At 39.1% G+C, this 21,747-nt stretch overlaps 2 protein-coding genes across 2 annotated transcripts in view; one reads left to right on the top strand and one right to left on the bottom strand.

The window, feature by feature from the left end:
- The window catches only part of KDM4C (lysine demethylase 4C), a 401,440-nt gene that overhangs the window by 323,754 nt on the left and 55,939 nt on the right, over positions 1-21,747 (bottom strand). Inside the window, exon 5 of the mRNA XM_052644458.1 lies at positions 4,011-4,204. Within this exon, the coding sequence (XP_052500418.1) occupies positions 4,011-4,204 (194 nt within the window). The remainder of the gene's footprint in view (positions 1-4,010; positions 4,205-21,747) is intronic.
- Positions 17,279-17,690, top strand: LOC128051991 (60S ribosomal protein L30-like). Its single transcript, XM_052644459.1, has one exon. The coding sequence runs from the start codon at positions 17,349-17,351 to the stop codon at positions 17,688-17,690; it is 342 nt and encodes a 113-aa protein (XP_052500419.1). The 5' UTR covers positions 17,279-17,348.

Raw genomic sequence — 21,747 nt, forward strand, 5'->3', positions numbered from 1 at the left:
TAATAATTACACTGGAGTCAAGAATCTTTATAAAACATTTTACATATTATCCTGTCTACTCTTGAACAGACTGATCCAAAACAATTTAATACTCTCTTGATTCAAAATGAGAACTACTTAACAGAGCATCAAACCTCTAGCCAGATCTGTGTTAAGCGCTGACCATTTCAAAGAGAAAAACACAGCCCCCAAACTTCAAAGCAAGCATAGGAAAGGGGCAGCAGAAATGGTCACACAATCACTTGAAAGGTGCAAAGACAGAAGCCTACGGTGGGGCAACACATGGTCCAGAAAGCCTTGAGGAAAAATTTAAGGAACACAAGGGCAAAGAAGAGTAGCAAGCACAGTCATGGAAGTAAGAAGAGAATTTTAGGCAGTCTTTATAATACCTCTAACCAGAACTTGGTGCCTAAGGAGAAAACTGAAGAAGAGAAGGTCACTGAAATTGAACACCAGGCAATAAGACCAGACAGGAGGAAGACACACTGCCCGGAGCAGAGATGTCAAGCGTGAATAGAGCACCCCTGGAGGAGACGAAAGGCAACCCAACAAGGGGAGGACACCAGAGAAGGAAACCAGCGAGGGCACGTGCATGTATGCGCACATGCACACACACACCCCCAACTTCATGTCACCTCCGCATCCTCTCGTTCTGTACGTTGGGTAAAAATACCCGTGTCCTTTTTATCACAAATTACAGAATTAGAGCACTGGAGTGCATCCTGATTAGCCTTGTCATTTTCTAGGTGAGGAAATTGGTCCACAGAAGTAAGCTCTTTGCCCAAAGCCACATGTATCAGTAGCAGAGTGAGGACCACAGCCCTGTCTGCTGTTGCTTGAGTCTGAATCTGCCACATACTGCCCACTTCCCAATATTTACATGAATTTGTATGCTTCTACCACCTTTCAAAGCTTACTTCAAATATATTATGATGGTTACTGAGGTAAATGTTAATAAGAAAAGTGAAAGTGTTAGCAGCTCAATTGTGTTGGACTCTTTGTGACCCCGTGGACTGTAACCCGCCAGGCTCTTCTGTCCAAAATATTCTCCAGGCAAGGATACTGGAGTGGGCTGCCATTTCCTTCTCCAGGGGATTTTCCCAACCCAAGGACCAAACCTGGGTCTCCTGCATTGCAGGCAGACTCTACCATCTGAGCCACCAGGGAAACTTTATGATAATAATAAAGTTTACCTCAAAATTATTTATGCCGAGCTAATATAATCATTCATAAGCATACCGGGGAATATCCTTAGAGTCATTTATATCACTCTTTTCCTACAGTAGCTATCTTAGAAAATGGAATGTAGATTAACTGTCATAATTCACTGCTATGTTTTATTATTTTACCATTATAAATAATGGCCAAGGTTAAAGGTAACAGTGATAGTATAAATCTATTCTTAATGCATATAATGGAGTCTATATGTTACAAACAAATAGAATAACTTAATACAGAAAATACATTTTCTGTATTTAGAGAGAAAGAGATATTCTGAGAGAAATACTTTGGAATCCAGTATACTTATCCTCACTCATGAAGAGCGTGGCCCTCTCCCAAAGACAAGACTCTAGAATCAGTCATATCCCTAACAGAATATTCTACTCTAAGAAATCTTTGTTGTTGTTTAATCACCACTGTGTCCGACTCTTTGCTACCCAGGCACTATAACCCACCAGACTCCTCTATCCATGGAATTTCCCAGGCAAGGATACTGAAGTGGGTCACCATTTCCTTCTCCAGGGGATCTTCCTAACTCAGGGAGCAAACCTGCATCTCCTGCATTGCAGGCAGATTCTTTATCATCTGAGCCTCCAAAGATGCCCAAGCAATCTTTAGGAGATAAGTCTTGGCCCAAGAGAGAAGGGGAAAAAAATCACTTTCCTTAATAAGAAAGCAGAGACTTTATTTCAACTCCTCCAATACTAAAATGTCCCAGGCATTGTCATGATTGTTATGAATTTCTCCAAATCTACGGAAAAGTTTTGCTAACTTTTACTAACTTTTCAGGGTTTGTTGGGGTTTTTTTGTTTTTTTTGTTTTTTGTTTTTCTGCCATACCATGAGGCTTGCAAGATCTTAGTTCCCTAACCAGGGACGCAATCTGTGCCCCCTGCAGTGGAAGCACAGAGTCCTAACCACTGGACCACCAAGGAAACCCCTAACCAGATTTCTTAAGGGAAGTATATAATTGCCTTATATACAACATGCTGAATTTACCAATTTTGCCTATTTTACTCACAACAAAAGTGAGTAAAAGAAAGATCATGGGAATAACTATGCAGCTAAGAAACTGCCCAGGAGCCTACACGTTGTTTAAAATATTTCTGAGTCTCTCAAAGTTGATTCCCAAAAGTACTGAAGGATGACACTCCAAAAGACTCTACCGTGGTGCTGAAGAAAGACGAGACACAGGCCTAGAGCGTGTGCGCACAAGCTGGTCCCCAACAAACACTTGTGTAAGAAATCATCTTTCCATCCCATTCTGTCAAAGTCTAGTTCCTAGACCACCTATTAAAAATGTTTACATTTTATTTATTCCATTAAGAGAGTAGAATGCTAAAAATTTTCCAAACAAAATGTATAAGTAAAGCACTATTAAAAATGAGTTACAAAACTTATCACTAAATTTTTCTCAGATCCTAAAACTCCATCGCAAACCAGAAAACGTCTGGATTTTTTTTCTGGGTCCTAAGAGCTTTGCCCTTCCACCAAAAGCTTTCCTGCTGATTAAATGTCATTTTTGATCATTATGAACTTTCGCTGTATTTGAATTTGCTGGAGAAAGCTTACAACTTCACACTTCACCAAATGATGAAACCTCAAGGGCAAGTAATAGCAAGATGCGGACAGAAATTATACATTGCACTCAAAACCTGATCAGCAGGAGAACTTAAAAAGAGGCCATTACCTTTAAATTGGAGGCGAGAAAGCTACTGGGCTGACACAAGCACCTGAAGAGCATCCTATCATGTTCGTAACCAGCAGAAAAAGCATATTCAGTATTTCCTGGCTTGTCAAGTTGATACCTCCTATGCTTTTGTCTGTGAATTATTCTCCACATATGTGTATTATAAAAAAAAAATAGAACTGATATTTAAGCTCTCCTAAGACTGTGCTCAGTCACTCAGGCGTGTCTGACTCTTGTGACCCCATGAAACATAGCCCTCCAGGCTCCTCTGGCCACGCAATTTCCCAAGCAAGAATACAGGAGTGGGTTGCCATTTCCTTCTCCAGGGATCTTCCTAACCCAGGGATTGAACCCGTGTCTCCTGCATTGGCAGGTGGATTCTTTACCACTGAGCCACCTGGAAAGCCCTTCCTAAGACTAAAACTGACAAAAATAAGTTCAAACATGAAACTGGCTGACCACAAAGAACTCCAGGGTGACTGACAGAATAACAATCACAAATTTGTGCTGAGTACTATATGATGCATTCTACAGAACAATAAATCTTAAAATCATTGCTCAGAAAGATGACACAGGTAATTGCAAGTTAAGAACACACATTCACATTCTTATTTTTCTCCCCATTTCCACCACCAAAAAAGTGGTAACAGGTCTCCTGATTCATGCCTCCTATCCCTCTACTCACCACATACTAAATGGAATCTGTCATTGATTCAGAGATTAGACCAGAAAATCACTAGGTACATCCAGGAAGTGAATTTTCACTCCTAACTTAGGTTCCCCATACCTTCCAGCAAATGCTCAGAGAAGTTCAAGATGCCAAATTCTTTGAGACTAAAATACATATCAATCCGTGACCCACAAAATGGTCTGTAGGCCAAATTTGGATATACAAATCACCATTAGCTTTATGGTTTTGAGCAAAACCCTAGGCAGAGTGGAAGACTCTTCAATAATTAATTGTTATGGTCAAGAACTTTCTTACAGCTCATATAAATCTGAATCTGCCAGAAAAGGGGGAAAAAAAACCATCTTCAACGGGTTCCTATTGCCCAGATCTCACAATTCCAAAGCAAATGAATATTAAACATGCAACTTGCCAAGACTTGGGCTCTCCAAAGTGGAGATAATTAATGCTGTAGAGGTCCATATCCTCGGTGTGCCATGCAAATGTGGTTTTCCACATGCCAAAATATAGATAAGGGGTGTTTACACCCTCAATAGAAATACCACACTCTTCCTCAACCACATCCAAGACCGTGTTTAGGCGAGCTATGTTCCATTCATCCACACCCTAAAAACAGGGAAGAGAGAGAAGGGGGAAAAAAGACAAACATTAATAAACTCATAAAGATAACATTTACTGATCAAACCATCATCTGCCAAAATTATTACACTGTATATTTTAACTCGCTTAGAAATTAAAAAAATAAAGCAATAAGTATCCAAGGCACATACACACACACATATATATATTTATACAGATCCATGATTAATTATCCAAGATTAATACCAGCAAAATGTGGTTCTATGTAAATATTAGTATAAAATTATGCCAAATGACAGAGAATTAAGGACCTACTCCCATCAGCTGTTAGTGAAAAAAAAACACCATTGATTCAAAGCATATGATCTGCAGCATGCTTTCCATCCTTGGAACACTATTTAGTTTGGGGGGGTTTCTGGTTTTTAGCTTGTTTATTTGCACATTACTTAAGTCATTAAACATCAGCCATCATCTCAAGACACCACTAACAAAATGTATCTTCTGTCATCCCTCTTTCAGCCCCATTCAGTTTTGGCATGTGATACATCATTTCCTGAAAACCCAACTCTAATTTTGGAAAAATCCTTAGTGTTATTCTAAGTCACAGATCATTGTGCTTCTACTGCTTCTTCAACTAAATATCAACCTCTTATGCTGATGGGGAATTTTAAACAAAGAATAACAGCTAAAAATATTTATCCAAACTTTGGTAAAATTGTTGGAATAATATAGTTTTATAACAGTAACACCACATGGCTGGTAACAGAGACAGAAAAAGTTGAGTCACTGGGATAAAAGTTAAAATGACAGGAAAAGATTCCAGTTTTATTAAAACTTACCAATCACTTATTAATGCAGTCTAATTCAAAACTGTTTATAATTTTTACAAACTATTTCTCATGAACTTTTCTCATAATAAAATACTAAATATCAGTGACTGGACCCACATTTTTGCAATCACGATGAAATGGCAGTGTCTTTAAATCCATTTCAACTTCCTCATGGGACATTAAATTTATTTATGTATACCAAAAAGGCCCTCCCCAGTAATTATGCCAAGGCCTCATAGATAACCATGCCTAGTATTTTCATTATTCTGTTTTCATTATAGTCTTTAGATGACAATATAATCAATGTACTGATCTTACTTACTTGAGCTTTAGGGTCAGGAAAATTTTTGATGGGGCAGTTAATGAAGTTGTGCCTCAGGTAATATAACTGAAAAGTATCGGGGGAAATCACTTAATTCCAGAACTCCCCAAGACAGCCATTCTATAACTTAAAACCTACAGCAGGAAGCTTGCTATTTGGAAATTGCTCAAAGTTAAGTATCCTTCTAGAAAAGATCCTAGGTCCCAACTTATGAGACCTCATAAAAGTTCAAATTATGTAAAATATTTTATCTCACTCTATTTATAGTGATGCAATCTCTTAACCCTAGTCCAATCAGACTTCAGTCCAATCACTCTAATAATAGAGTCCTCCTATTTAAAAGTCATTATTGAGGCAATGAATCTGAAGTAATAAATGAGCACCATATTATAGGAATCATTTTTAAATTGAATGAGCTTGCAAATTTAGGAACAAACTATTCTTCTGAAATTCCTACATTTGAAGAAGTCTCATCTTTGTTTCTGACTGATATTACCTTTCAGAAATAACTCAGGCTGAATCCCTTGACATGACTAGACCTGTGGGTCTAAAGGGATGAGGGAAGAGAATAAAGAGTGATGGGAGATGACCCAGATTATGGCTCCAGCTCTGCCACTGCCGAGGGCAAAAATCACTGCGATTTCCAGAGCTCCCATTCTTTCTTTGGGAAAGCATGAGGTACCCACCCAGAGCTGCTCAGAGGACTAAATAGGATAAAAGACATAAAAACCTTTAGAAAATAAAACTTATATTTTAGAACTGACAAAATAAATGTTTCCACTATTCTCCAGTAAATCTTACTGGAAACAAAACAAAAGCCAAACACGTGATAAAGTGATAGAAAAAAAAAAAAGGTCCTATGAAATTCACTACTGAAATTCTTCCCATTAATGGGCAAATATTAATAATATGTTGGCATCAGTTTCTTCTGGGCAAGGGGCAAGGGCCAAGGTTGCCATGATGTAAAAACTTAATTTCTTTTGCTAAAATAAAAAGTCACATAATTTCAATAAAAGAGGTTATTAAAATATTAAGAATAACAGGTATAACAAGGGGCTGAGAATAAATCCTAGTGTTTCCAAATTCCTTCTCCAATGTCTGCTCTCTACTACTGACTGAACTCGCTAGCTGCCTAGAAGGACAGGTTCTACTCAAACTCTAAAGAGCACCAGGTCTCCTTCAGAGATTCAGACGAGGAGGACACCTCATTTGTCACTGGGGAGAAGTGTGACACCACAGTCTATCTCATTATACTGCACATACATGTACACTGCTGCTAAGTCGCTTTAGTCGTGTCCGACTCTGTGCGACCCCAGAGATGGCAGCCTACATCAACTCAAAATAATCCTGTAACATAAGCAATGTCATACCCAAATGAACAAATGGAAAACCTAGTACTCCTAGAGCAGTGGGTGGCAAAGATAAGCCTGAATCTTTCTGACTCTAGGCCTTCACTTATAAACTCTATGCTTTCAGTTCTGATCATGTGAAAATGCAATATACCATCCTCTTCTCTCAGCACTAAAAATCAACAAAGATCCAAGGAGCTAAAATTTATGACAGGCAAACATATAAAACTGCTACATTCTTCCCACCCAGGCATACAGTCACCCTACACAAACACTGGCAAAGCTTCTAATAAAAGTTGCTTCACTTCAGGGTTGGGGACAGAACTGATTTAGTGTAAAAGTAGTCTCCAGAAAGATACCAACTACAAATAAGCCCCACAGTGACAGGCTGGAAATCTGCCAAACCATTCAAAGCTTAAAGCCATCAAGTCTCTTCAGAAAGTCTATACACCAATGCACGTTCACAGAAAAATGCCTCTTCCCAGACTCCATCCCCTCGAATAAGGCTCTTCCATACAGTGTCCATGGAGAAGGCAATGGCACCCCACTCCAGTACTCTTGCCTGGAAAATCCCATGGACGGAGAAGCCTGCTGGCTGCAGTCCATGGGGTCACGAAGAGTCGGACACGACTGAGCAACTTCACTTTCACTTTTCACTTTCATCCACTGGAAAAGGAAATGGCAACCCACTCCAGTGTTCTTGCCTGGAGAATCCCAGGGACGGGGGAGCCTGGTGGGCTGGCTCTATGGGGTTGCACAGAGTCGGACATGACGGCAGCAACTTAGCAGCAGCAGCATACAATGTCCAACAGGTGCTTGAGCAGTATTTGCAACTCACCTGACCTCCACTGAGCAAATGTTTCCTCCCTGGTCCCCATTTCCCTTCACCCCAATAACCCAGTGCATTCTAGACATGCCCTGCTCTGTTGTGTCTATTTACCCTGTCTCTGCCTGGTTTACTGAAATAATTCACCATTGGACCATAATCTGTGCACGTATGTGTAAATGAGAAGTTTATCAAGGATCCTTCTTTTCAATCTCTGTATCATCAATCTAACAAGAATCAGACAGTAATCTGAAAGAACTCCTAAATTTTCATTACCATGGTGATTGCAGCCATGAAATTAAAACACACTTACTCCTTGGAAGAAAAGTTATGAGCAACCTAGATAGCATATTCAAAAGCAGAGACATTACTTTGCCGACTAAGGTCCATCTAGTCAAGGCTATGGTTTTTCCAGTAGTCATGTATGGATGTGAGAGTTGGACTGTGAAGAAGGCTGAGCACCAAATAATTGATGCTTTTGAACTGTGGTGCTGGAGAAGACTCTTGAGAGTCCCTTGGACTGCAAGGACATCCAACCAGTCCATTCTGAAAGAGATCAACCCTGGGATTTCTTTGGAAGGAATGATGATAAAGCTGAAACTCCAGTATTTTGGCCACCTCATGCGAAGAGTTGACTCACTGGAAAAGACTTTGATGCTGGGAGGAATTGGGGGCAGAAGAAAAAGGGGACGACCGAGGATGAGATGGCTGGATGGCATCACTGACTCAATGGACGCGAGTCTGAATGAACTCCGGGAGTTGGTGATGGACAGGGAGGCCTGGCGTGCTGTGATTCATGGGGTCGCAAAGAGTCGGACACGACTGAGCGACTAAACTGAGCTGAACTGAACTGATAGCCACTCAGGATCTGTTTTAGGATCAGGTTTTGGACTTCACAGAGGAAGTAAGTACCCCCATGCTAGCATTAGCATGAACGATGCCTCTATAAACCTACATAGAAAGACCGTGCTAAGTCTGAATTCACACCCTTGAGCTCTGGGCCTGGGTCACTACACAGGGCACATCCAGGCCAAGGAGGTCCTTCTTTTTGGGACTATGAGCATCTAGAATGCTCTAGTTGACTGTGCTAGGTCACTAGGAAATTGAAGCAACACAGGGAAGCAATATGCCACATTAGAAACCAAACCAGTAAGGAGCCCTCCCATCTAATACAGAGAAATATTGCAAAAATCACAGCAAACTAGTTCTCCCTAAAATATTTCTAATGAACATTACTCCTACAAGAGGCTATGGTCAAAAAATGTTGGTCTCCTTTTCTCCTCCTCTTATAAAGTCACAGTGCCAGCAGGTACTCTGAAGTTTCTAAGAGGTCATGCTATAAGGAAGCCTGTTTAACTCTGCTTTAACTCTAGATTTCCCAAATGTTACTTGATCACAAGACCTTGTTTACATAAGACATTAATATCTTTCCTCAACAATGTCCCCATCCAACCCACATGTTTCTCCTCCCCACCCCACCTGCCATCATCCTCAGCACCTACAACGTTATCCCCACGCAGCTCTTTCCAAACAATGCTTTGAGCCTTCATCTCTCTCCTGAGTTTCACTGCCACATGCCCAGCTCTAAGGGGAACCCAAAGTGACCCCCAAAAAATTTCTGAAATATATAAATTTATGAAAAAATTTTCATTTAAAAAGCTAATCATTAAAATAAGAAAAGAGTCACCTCCCAGGTGTTATAAAACTCTGAGAAAACACTAAAAGAAATTATTAAAGTTTCTCACTAAAATTTTCAGATACTTTTATTTATCACTTTTTACAAGATTACGCTTGTCCTCATTTGGCTTTCACCATCCCTTTCTATGACCCTTCCTGCAGCCCAGCTAACACCTAATAGAGTAACATGATCCAAATAGAAGACCTTCTTTCAAATCTCAACTTACTTTAAAGATAGGCTAATGTAAATTACTGCCACCAATTCATAAGGCTGCAATAAGCCCTTGAAGTTTCAAAGGTAATACACATGAGGAAAGAAAAATAAAACTTGGTTGTTCTAAAAACTTCAAAATTCAATCCATTTCACACAGTAATGTGGGAAGACTGAATCTTTCAATAACTAAAATGAGAGCCTTGGTCACATTTAAAATAGAGGGTTTCCTTAGGATCTTTACACAAAAGAACAAAATTAGACTCATGTGAAATTCATTTTGCTTTAAAGTTAATTACAATGTGTGACACGATAGCTCTTTTTGCTGCTTCCTTTCCATGAAAATATCTCACATTCTCCAAACTTTTTACTTTAAAAACAGACCTCTTTTCCTTTTTGCATTTTTATACACCAAAATACCTACAAAATTTTACAGCAGTGCTTTCTTTTCTTTCTGAAAGTCTAGTCAATAACCAATGTAGAACAAGTTTTGAAGAAACAAAAAATTTCTGCAACAAAAAGTACTACATGATAATAAAAAAAAGACTCTCACTTTAAAAATGTAACTATGAGTATGACAAGAAGGAATATGGAGAAGAAAAGAAGGGAAGTGCTCAATCAAATAAAAGATTATAGAGAGCTTGGGGCCCCTGCCTTGAGTTTGGACCATTGAGACCTTGAAGTTATTTAAATCTCTGGTTCCAGGCAAAAACAACTCCAGTCCTTCTGGGAGAAAAGCATCCTCCATTTTGACTTACAGATTTTCCACAAATCAGGATCAAGCCAAAGCATAAAACTGAAGATCACCACAAATACAGGGAGGTAAGACCTCATGGGAGAAAGCTAACAAAAACAACTGGCCCTTCCACACCCCAAGGACTGCTGGTATCAGAATTTTCAGAGGCTTAAGAACTTGAAATGCTTAAAGAAATTTAAAAATGGAATCACAAAGACACGGTAGACTTCTACAAATGAAATATATCATTTCACTAGTATATCACTGATACACCATTTCATTTATATATCATTAAACTAAAAACTGACTGAAGGGATTAAACAAGAGAAGTACTTATCTAGAAGAGAAAATTTAAGACATAAACACACAGTACAGCACAGAAAGATGAGACCAAGTATCTGCAAACTAAAGTTAGGCAATACTTAGGATGGAACATCTATAGTTCATGTATTCAGAGTCCCAGGAGTGAGAAAAATACAAAACTAAATAAAGTCACTAAAAGAGAACACTGATGAAACCAATGACATTAAAATTTAAATCTCTGTTCATTAAGACACTGTAAATACCATCTATAAATATATTTGATGCCAATTTTAGTTACCTTAAATAAATATAAATAAATACACTTTCAACTGAGTTGAAGCTATATAAAACAGACTTCTCAGAACTTTTAGTGATGCTACAGCTTTTGTTTTCCGGTGGCAAAATCATCAAAATGCCTCTTATGTTTATTGATTAAAAACTGCTTATAAATCCTTCATTATTATTCCTACTCTTGAAGTCAATAATATTCTATATGGCCAAATATTTGGGTTCATTCTGGACTCAGGCATTCCAGTATTCTTGGTTGTGGTTTTCTTTTCCCCTTGAATATTTACTTATTTATTTGGCTGCATCAGGTCTTAGTTGCATAATGAAGGATCTTCCGTTGTGGCACATGGATTCTCTAGCTGTGGAGGCACAAACTTAGCTGCTCGGTGGCATGTGGGATCTTAGGTCCCAGGCCAGATTCCAAGCCTGCATCCTCCAAATTCCAAGGCAGATTCCTAACCAATGGACCACCAGAGAAATCCCCTTGGTTTATTTTCTAACTATTTTTACAGCCATGTCCAAGGGTAAAAATAATAATTTCTGTCTGTGTTCCTTTCCAAGTATTTCTAGAAAAGCAGTTCAAGAAAACTAAAACTGCTTTTATTTCATGTAATATAAAATAGGGAATTGATTCTGCAAATTCACAGACGATTACTGTTTTTGCTATTTATCTTTATACATTATTTTATCACACTAGTTACAAAGTACTTTTACATGCCTGTAAACAAACATCCTTTTACCGCACGCCTTGTACATATGTAAAGTTTGTAATTCTGGCTGTTCACTTTTAACTGACAAAGAAAACAGTGAACACTACTGAAATCGTGGTAGAACTTTACTTGTTCTTGTCTTGTGTTTATCCATCTTGGCCAGTCACATAGCTATTCAATAAACATTCCCAACAGAGTCCAACAAGATGAGACTCTAAAACTGCTTTCAACATTCCCTACTAGATATAGACTACTATATCAACTATTAAGTGGTAACATTTAATTGACAATTATATAACTGCAGATGGTTTCTGATTTTAAAGACTGTGGATTGTGTTTAAACTATTCAAAATTGTATATTCCTGATTCTGAGATACTAAGTGGTATTGCACCGTTGTCACTTTACTGACTGTGTACAATAGTTCCATGAATCTGATATACCATTATATAGCTTTAGATGGCAGAATTAAAATTAACCTGTTACCTCTCTCTCTCTCTCTCTCACACACACACACACACACACACACAGAGAGAGAGAGAGAGAGAGAGAGAGAGAGAGAGAGAGAGAGGGAAAAATGAAAGAAACAGAAAAGTCTGGGAAGATCAAGACAAAATTGAAGCAAATAAGCAAATAATTCCACAAATGTAACTGGCATGGTTTTGGTATCCAGAATACATTAAAAACTCCATATAATAAGAAAAAAAAAATCAAACAATCTAACAGAAAAATAAGTAGAGGAAAAAACAAGAAACACAAATGATCAATAAAGACAAGACAAGATATTCTAAGTTATTTATAGTCAGAGAAAGGCAAATTCACAAACAAGATATTGTAAAGCCACAAGACTTACAAAGTCAAAGGCTGGTAAGTAATAAGATGAACAGGATCAAGTGAATACTGTCAGCATGAGGAAGCTTTTGAAGGTGACAGAAGTGTTCTAAACCTGGACTGTGGTGATGGTTACACAAAAATCATTGAATTATTCATTCAACATGGGTGGATTTTGTGGTATGCAAGTTATACCTCAGTAAAGCTGTCTTATACAGTGCAAGGGGAGACTTTGCTACAAAGTTTTGAGAAACAAGGCAAGAATATCTGACCAAGCTGAATACTCTCTGAGGCAGCACTTTCATTCCTAGATAAGTGCTTCAGAGTACCTATATATAGTACACCAGAAATCATATACAGGAATGGGTTCATAGCAGCAATATTTAAGAAGAAAGAAAAAGAAAATATCCCAACAGGATAACAAAAAATAAAATATATACTCACAAAATGGAATGCCATTCAGCAATGGAAATGAGTGAAAAATAGCGCACAAATAATATGAATAAACTCAGAAAACTTAGTGTTTGGGATAGTCTCAGAAGACTAACAAAGTGATACTTTTAACACAGTCAAAAATAAGCTAAACTAAATATGTTGTTTAAAAATATGCATCTGTCTAAAAACAGAGCTACCAGATGATCCTGCAATCCTACTCCTGGGTATACAACTGGAGGAAAAACATGGTCCAAAGGATACATGCACCCCATGTTCACTGGAGCACTGTTTCCAATAGCCAAGACATGGAAGCAATCCAGATGTCCATCAACAGAGGAACAGATAAGGACGATGAGGGGGCTTCCCTGGTGGTTCCCTGATAAAGAATCCACCTGCCAATCCAGGAGACATGGGCTACCTGAGCAGGGAAGATCCATCGTGCTGCAAAGCAACTAAGCCCATGCACCACAACTACTGAGCTTGCGTCCTAGAGCCCAGGAGCCACAACTACTGAGCTCCCGTGTCACAATTACTGAAGCCCATGCACTGAGAACCCATGCTTCACAACAAGAAAAGCCACCACAGTGAGAAGCCCATGTACCACAACCAGAGGGCAAACCCCTCTCCCTGCAACTAGAGAAAACCCACACGCACAGCAACACAGACCCAACACAGCCAAAAGTATATTTAACCAATTATTTTCTAAAATGTCATACATACATTAAACGGAATACTACTCAGCCATTAAAAAGAATGAAATCTTATTTGCAGCAACGTGGATGGACTTACAGACTGTCATACTGAGTGAAGTAAGACTGAGAAAGACAAATATACAGTACCACTTACATGTGGAATCTTAAAAAAAAATGATACAAATGAACTTATTTACAAAACAGAAACAGATTCAGAGACTTAGAGAACAAACTTATGGTTACTAGAGGGCAAGGGTGGGTGGGAGAGGTAATTAGGAAGTTTGGGATTGACATGTACACCAGTGCTATATTTACCAATAAAACAGACAACCAACAAGGACCTACTGTGTAGCACAGGAAACTCTGCTCAGTATTCTGTAACCAATTAAATGCAAAAGAATTTGGAAAAGAATACATACATATATAACTGAATCACTCTGCTGTACACCTGAAACTAAAAAAACATTCTAAATCAACTATTTCAACAACAACAAAATTTGCTTTTGGGTTTTTTTTTAGGCAAGATACCAAACACAAAGTTAGGGCCACTCATGGTGATGGGACGGGATAGCAAAGACGGACTGTAGACTGAGCATCCCATGAGCAGCACAACAGTAATGTTTTAGCTATGGGACTGCATAGTGGGTTTGGGGTACTCAATGTATCATTGTGCTTTAAAATGTAAGTTTCACATATAAAATGAGATAATACATTCTAAAAATATGATAAAGAAAAAGTCATGAAAAAGAGAACATCTCCTAAGTCACATCCCAGGTACCATTTCTGCCCTGGCACCTTGTCTTAGTGACAAGAGGATAGCAGTGTTTCTCGTGAAAAGAGCAGGCACATTTTCTTTAGTAGTAACCCCTAAACAAATATCCTCCACTGCTCTGAAATGACAGGCTTCGACAGATGGTAGAAAGAATAAACTGCTGGGCTGTGGGTTGGACTTCTAAGTAAATGAATATTGCAGAACAGCATTCTTCATAATTCTCTTGGTAGAAACAGCTAGTGAACATTTCATTAGGGCTTCAGGATTTTCGTCCCATTTTGCTTTACTATTGCCGCCAGCTGCAGCTGTTCTTCAGTACATAATACGGAGCAGGCCTTGCCCTAGGTGTTTTACTCATTCATCTCATTTTACCCTATGAGGTGATAAATAGAACTACGATCTATTATTAGTGCCATTTTATAGATGAGACAGCTGCCCTAGGAGAAGTCAGATACCTCACCCAAGATCTCACAGCTCACTACTGGGTAACCAGAATTCAAGGGTGACAATGGAAAACTCTAACCCGAGCTGGCATTACTGTGCCCGAAGCCTCACAGCCAATCAATGGCCAGAAAATCAATTCTAAACTTTTATATAATCAAGGAGGGAAAGACTTCCCTCAATCCCCCAATGACTGGAAGGGAAAGTTAATAATTTGTTCATTATATTTGCTATTTTCCTTTTTTCTTTTAAGGACTACCAATCAAAAAGATTATTTGAAAAAAACTGCATGAGGCCAAGAGCAGGATTCAGGGATTTACTCAGACATGCATTCTATTAAAAAAAAAAAAAAAGAAACTTACAGAAATAATAAATATAACTTGTTGACTTTATTTTATACATCTACACAGGACTCTTGCAGAAAATCCTAAAAGGAATCTGAACCATAAAAGCCTTGTTCTCCTTTAAAGAGGATCATCTCAACATTTAAGAAAATACTAAAATTCCAAACCCAGACACTGACAAGTTCTTTGTAAATACAGGAAATTTAAAACACTACAATTTTTACTGATGTATTCATATTTTCTAGACTAAGGTTTCCGAGGTGGCTCAGACAGCAAATCTGTCTGCAGTGCTGAAGATCTGGGTTGGGAAGATGCCCTGGAGAAGGAAATGGCAACTCACTCCAGCATTCTTGCCTAGAGAGCCCCATGGACAGAGGAGCCTAGTGGCTACACTCCATAGGACTGCAAAGAGTTAGACACAACTGAGCAACTAACACTTTCACTTTTATTCATATTTTCTAGACTACTAAGCCCTTTGTCTAATTCAACTCTTGGAAGTGTATTATACTGCAGTGTAACACAGTACTTCAAAATCATTGTCTTAATACACTTTTACAACAGAGATTGCCTATGTTTGTAGTATCTATTTTTACCTTCTTTACTAATAGAACCTCACTTAACTGAAAGAACAAAGTAGTTACAGCTAAGGCTAGTTATGCCTGGTTCTGGCCAATGAGATGTAACTGGTAATAACTGGGCAGGAGTTCCAGGAGAAAGCTTTGAGGAGGCTGTCTAAGCAGGCTCAAATCCTGTGCCCTTTTTCCCTCACCAGACATTCAGACACAATGAGCAGCTACCACAAGAGCACGAGGGTAAGTATGTCACAGTGAAGGTGGCAAAAGTAACTGCTAGGAGTGCATGTCTCTGATGGCATCACAGAAGCAACATGGCCCTAGACCACCTGCCTCAAATTTTTAATGAAAACTAAACAATCTGTTTGCCATTTGTGGTAAGGTCTCTACTACTGACTCCTTTGCCTAATGCAAAAGGCAAAGAATAAAAGGATACCGATATGGAGGCAGAGTTCGAAAGAACAGCAAGGAGAGATAAGAAAGCCTTCCTCAGTGATCAATGCAAAGAAACAGAGGAAAACAATAGAATGGGAAAGTCTAGGATCTCTTCAAGAAAATTAAAGACACCAAGGGAACATTTCATGCAAAGATGGGCACAATAAAGGACAGAAATGGCATGGACTTAACAGAAGCACAAGCTATTAAGAGGAGGTGGCAAGCATGCACATAAGAACTATACAAAACAGATCTTCACGACCCAGATAACTATGATGATGTGATCACTTACCTAGAGTCAGACATCCAGGAATGTGAGGTCAAGTGGGCCTTCGGAAGCATCACTACAAACAAAGCTTGTAGAGGTGATGCAATTCCAGTTGAGCTATTTCAAATCCTAAAAGATGATGCTGTGAAAGTGCTGCACTCAATACACCAGCAAATTTGGAAAATTCAGCAGTGGCCACAGGACTCAGAAAGGTCTGTTTTGATTCCAATCCCAAAGAAAGGCAATGCCAAAGAATGCTGAAACTACCACACAATTGAACTCATCTCACACGCTAGCAAATGCTCAAAATTCTCCAAGCAAGGCTTCAACAGTACATCAACTGTGAACTTCCAGATGTTCAAGCTGGATTTACAAAAGGCAGAAGAACCAGAAATCAAATTACCAACATCCACTGGATCATCGAAAAAGCAAGAGAGTTCCAGAAAAACATCTATTTCTACTTTATTGACTATGCCAAAGCCTCTGACTGGGTGGATCACAATAAACTGTGGAAAATTCTGAAAGAGATGGGAATACCAGACCACCTGACCTGCCTCCTGAGAAATCAACAAGCAACGGTTACAACTAGACATGGAACAACAGACTATTTCCAAATCTGGAAAGGAGTACGTCAAGGCTGTATACTGTCACCCTGATTATTTAACTTATATGCAAAGTACATCATGAGAAGCACTGGGCTGGATGAAGCACAAGCTGGAATCTCAAGATTTCTGGGAGAAATATCAATAATCTCAGATATGCAGATGACACCACCCTTATGGCAGAAAGCAAAGAACAACTAAAGAGCCTCTTGATGAAAGTGAGAGTGAAAAGCTGGCTTAAAGCTCAACATTCAGAAAACTAAGATCATGACATCCGGTCTGATCACTTCATGGCAAACAGATGGGAAAACAATGGAAACCATGAGAGACTTTATTTTCTTGGGCTCCAAAAATCACTGCAGATAGTAACTGCAGACATGAAATTAAAAGATGCTTCCTCCTTGGAAGGAAAGTTATGACCAACCTAGACAGCATATTAAAAAGCAGAGACAGATTCTTTCCTTTCTCGCTCCCCGGCCATCTTGGCGGCTGCTCTTGGTTGGGGGCGTCCCGCATCTAAGGCAGGAAGATGGTGGCCGCAAAGAAGACGAAAAAGTCACTGGAGTCGATCAACTCTAGGCTCCAGATGGTTATGAAAAGTGGAAAGTATGTGCTGGGGTACAAACAGACTCTGAAAATGATCAGACAAAGCAAAGCGAAACTGGTCATCCTCGCCAACAACTGCCCAGCCTTGAGGAAATCTGAAATAGAGTATTACGCCATGTTGGCCAAAACTGGTGTCCATCACTACAGTGGCAATAACATTGAATTGGGCACAGCATGTGGAAAATACTACAGAGTATGCACACTGGCTATCATTGATCCAGGTGATTCTGATTATTATTCGAAGCATGCCAGAACAGACTGGTGAAAAGTAAATCATGTACAATTTTTCTTTAATAAAACTGGCCAGAGCTTGTTTTAAAAACAAACAAACAAAAAAGCAGAGACATTACTTTGTCCACAAAGGTCCGTCTAGTCAAGGCTATGGTGTTTCCAGTAGTCATGTATGGATTTGAGAGTTGGACTATAAAGAAAGCTGAGCACTGAAGAACTGATGCTTTTGAACTATGGTGTTGGAGGAGACTCTTGAGAATCCCTTGGACTGCAAGGAGATCCAACCAGTCCACCCTAAAGGCAGTCAGTTCTGACTATTCATTGGAAGGACTGAAGCTGAAGCTGAAACTCCAATACTTTGACCACCTGATGGGAAGAACTGACTCACTGGAAAAGACCCTGACGCTGGGAAAGACTGACGCCAGGAGGAGAAGGGGACGACAGAGGATGAGATGGTTGGATGGCATCACCCACTTGACAGACATGAGTTTGAGTAAGCTCCAGGATTTGGTGATGGACAGGGAAGCCTGGTGTGCTGCAGTCCATGGGGTTGCAAAGAGTCGGACTTGACTGAGCAACTGAACTGAACTACTACTGACAGTAAAATAATGTCTAATACGTTTCCTCCTTAATAATCAAATGCACAGGTCCCCAACTTGTCCCATTCTCTGATGGATCTAAGAAAGAAAGTAATATCATTATCAGAGTCTGTGATGTTAATGTGATCCTACTAAAGAAGTAGTTAAGCCACTTAGCTTCTGAAAGTACCAAAATGTGGGCAGGGCTTGAGCCTCTTCACAACTATTAATGCCAGGACAATTACAATTAACATAAAGAATATATCTGTTTCTCCCTATTCCAATAGGACTTTATCTACTTTTTCCTGTTTCTTCTAGCTGTTTTAATGCTGTTTCGCACTTAAAGCAATCTTAGATTTTACACGCTCGAATAACACCTGGCAGAGGGCTCAAATAACACCCTTCTATTCTTCATGAAGAAAAACAACCTAAGGTATTGCCAATGGTCTCATTTTCATTTTCATAAGTGAAAAAAATCTATATCATATACATAAGCTCAACATTATTCCTTCAACGAAAAAGAAAATACTAACAATTTGCCAGAATATTAAACTATATTTTCTAATTTAGAAAATACAAAACATAGTTTTTTTAAAAATTAAATGTATAAACCTAGAAACTAAATAAAATCATTTTATAATTTTAGTGATAGCTCTTTTTTTAAAAAAATCCTATTTAGAACATAATTAGAATCATACTCCTGGGACTCATGACACTAACTGTCCCAGTGACACCAAAAGCCCACGGACAGGTGGTGATTTATTTTGAGAAACCAATGCTAAGAAGCTGGCAAAGGCAAGCAACTACCCAAACTCTCCATCTCAGCCAGACTTGTCACCCTTTTCCCCCTCAGGCATGGAACTCTATGTGGGACTCATTTGTGTCTCTATCAATTTAGCACTTCCACAGCCAAAACTGCTTCTCCCCACAGTGATCCCACCTAACTCTCTCATGTGCAAGACAGACACTTTGAGTCAGCAGTCATATACTCTGAGGTCAGCCAGCAAATCAGCTCAATCTTCTTCTATCAACAATTCTCTACCAATACTCTTCTTAAAATACAGCTTCCACAACTGATAGAACATTCTACATGCAATGTGACAAATGAATAGAAGTACTGTTTTACACATACACACACACACACACACACACACACACACACCCCCATCTGGATGGCATAACTTGAGATCATCAGGCTAAGACTTCATTCACTAAAGATAAGCCATAATATGCTGGCAGACAATGATTTCTTATTAAATAGAAGCTTTAACACAAAATGAAAATCTAAAAGTTATAATCCAAGGCCAATAGCTCTCTCTTAGCATGAAAGCATGTCTAGAATGACAGTATTTTCCCTTGGATGTGAAAATTACACATACAGCTAGTGTTTTGGCTTCAAAATACTCCTTATTTCGGAATAATTCATATCCTAACATGATAAAAATACAAAATGGAAAGGACACTGGTGACTCAGTTTAAATATTTTATCTAAAATATTTAATATTTTAGAAACCTGCAGCCTTAGAAAAATCTGTTGTCCAACAGCACCATCTGGTGGATGAACATATTTAAGCCACCCCACTGCAGGTTCGTGACATTGTAAAGAGGCAGTGATCAAGACCATTTTCAAGAAAAAGAAATGCAAAAAAGGCAAAATGATTGTAAAATAGTTGTCTGCGGAGGCCTTATAAATAGCTGTGAAAAAAAAAAAGCAACTAAAGGCAAAGGAAAAAAGGAAAGATATACCTATCTGAATGCAGAGTTCCAAAGAATAGCAAGTAGAGATAAGAAAGGCTTCCTCAGTGATCAATGCAAAGATAGAGGAAAACAATAGAATGGGAAAGACTAGAGATCTCTTTAAGAAAATTAGTGATACCAAGGGAACATTTCATTCAAAGATGGGCACAATAAAGGACAGAAATGGTATGGACCTAACAGAAGCAGAAGATATTAAGAGGTGGCACTACAGAACTATACAAAAAAAAGAGCTAAATGACCCAGATAACCACAATGGTGTAATCACTCACCTAGAGCCAGATATCCTGGAGTGCGAGGTCAAGTGGGCCTTAGGAAGCAACACTACAAACAAAGCTAGTGGAGGTGATAGAATTCCTGCTCAGCTATTTCAAGTCCTAAAGGATGATGCTATTAAAGTGCTGCTCTCAATATGCCAGCAAATTTGGAAAACTCAGCAGTGGCCACACGACTGGAAAAAGTCAGCTTTCATTCCAATCTCAAAGAAAGGCAATGCAAAAGAATGCTCAAACTACTGCACAGTTGAACTCATCTCACACGCTAGCAAAGTAATGCTCAAAATTCTCCAAGCAAGGCTTCAACAGTACATGAACCGAGAATTTCCAGATGTTCAAGCTGGATTTAGAAAAGGCAGAGGAACCACAGATCAAATTGCCAACATCCGTGAATTAACTAAAAAGCAGGAGAGTTCTAAAAAAACATCTACTTCTGCTTTATTGACTACACCAAAGCCTTTGACTGTGTGGAGCATAACAAACTGCAGAAAATTCTTCAAGAGATGGGAATACCAGACCACCTGACCTGCCTCTTGAGGAATTTGTATGCAGGTCAAGATTCAGCAGCTAGAACTGGACATAGAACCACAGACTGGTTCAAAACTGGGAAAGGAGTACATCAAGGCTGTATATTGTCACCCTCCTTATGTAACTTATATGCATAGTACATCATGCATAATGCCGTGCTGGATGAAGAACAAGCTGGAATCAAAATTGCCAAGAGAAATATCAATAACCTCAGATACGCAGATGATACCACCCTTATGACAGAAAGTGAAGAACTAAAGAGCCTCTTGATGAAAGGGAAAGAAGAGAGTGAAAAAGTTGGCTTAAAACTCAACATATAAAAAACTAAGATCATGGCATCCAGTCCCATCACTTCATGGCAAACAGATGGGTAAACAATGGAAACACTGACAGACTTTCTTTTCTCAGGCTCCAGAATCACTGGAGATGGTGACTGCAGCCATGAAATTAAAAGATGCTTGCTCCTTTAGAAGAAAAGTTATGACCAACCTAGACAGCATATTACAAAGCAGAGACATAACTTGGTTGACAAAGGTCCATCTAGTCAAAGTTATGATTTTTCCAGTAGTCATGTATGGATTTGAGAGCTGGACCACAAAGCTGAGCATTGAAGAGTTGATCCTTTTGAACTGTGGTGTTGGAAAAGACTCTTGAGAATCCCTTGGACTGCAAGGAGATCCAACCAGTCCATCCTAAAGGAAATCAGTCCTGAATATTCATTGGAAGGACTGAAGCTGAAGCTGAAACTCCAGTACTTTGGCCACCTGATGCAAAGAACTGACTCACTGGAAAAGACCCTGATCTGGGAAAGATTGAAGCCAGGAGCAGAAGGGGACGACAGAGGATGAGATGGTTGGATGCCATCATGGACTCAATGGACATGAGTTTGAGCAAGCTCCAGGATTTGGTGATGGACAGGGAAGGCTGGCTTGCTGCAGTCCATGGAGTTGCAGAG

This window comes from Budorcas taxicolor, chromosome 8, assembly GCF_023091745.1.
Source record: "Budorcas taxicolor isolate Tak-1 chromosome 8, Takin1.1, whole genome shotgun sequence".
Classification (NCBI taxonomy): domain Eukaryota; kingdom Metazoa; phylum Chordata; class Mammalia; order Artiodactyla; family Bovidae; genus Budorcas; species Budorcas taxicolor.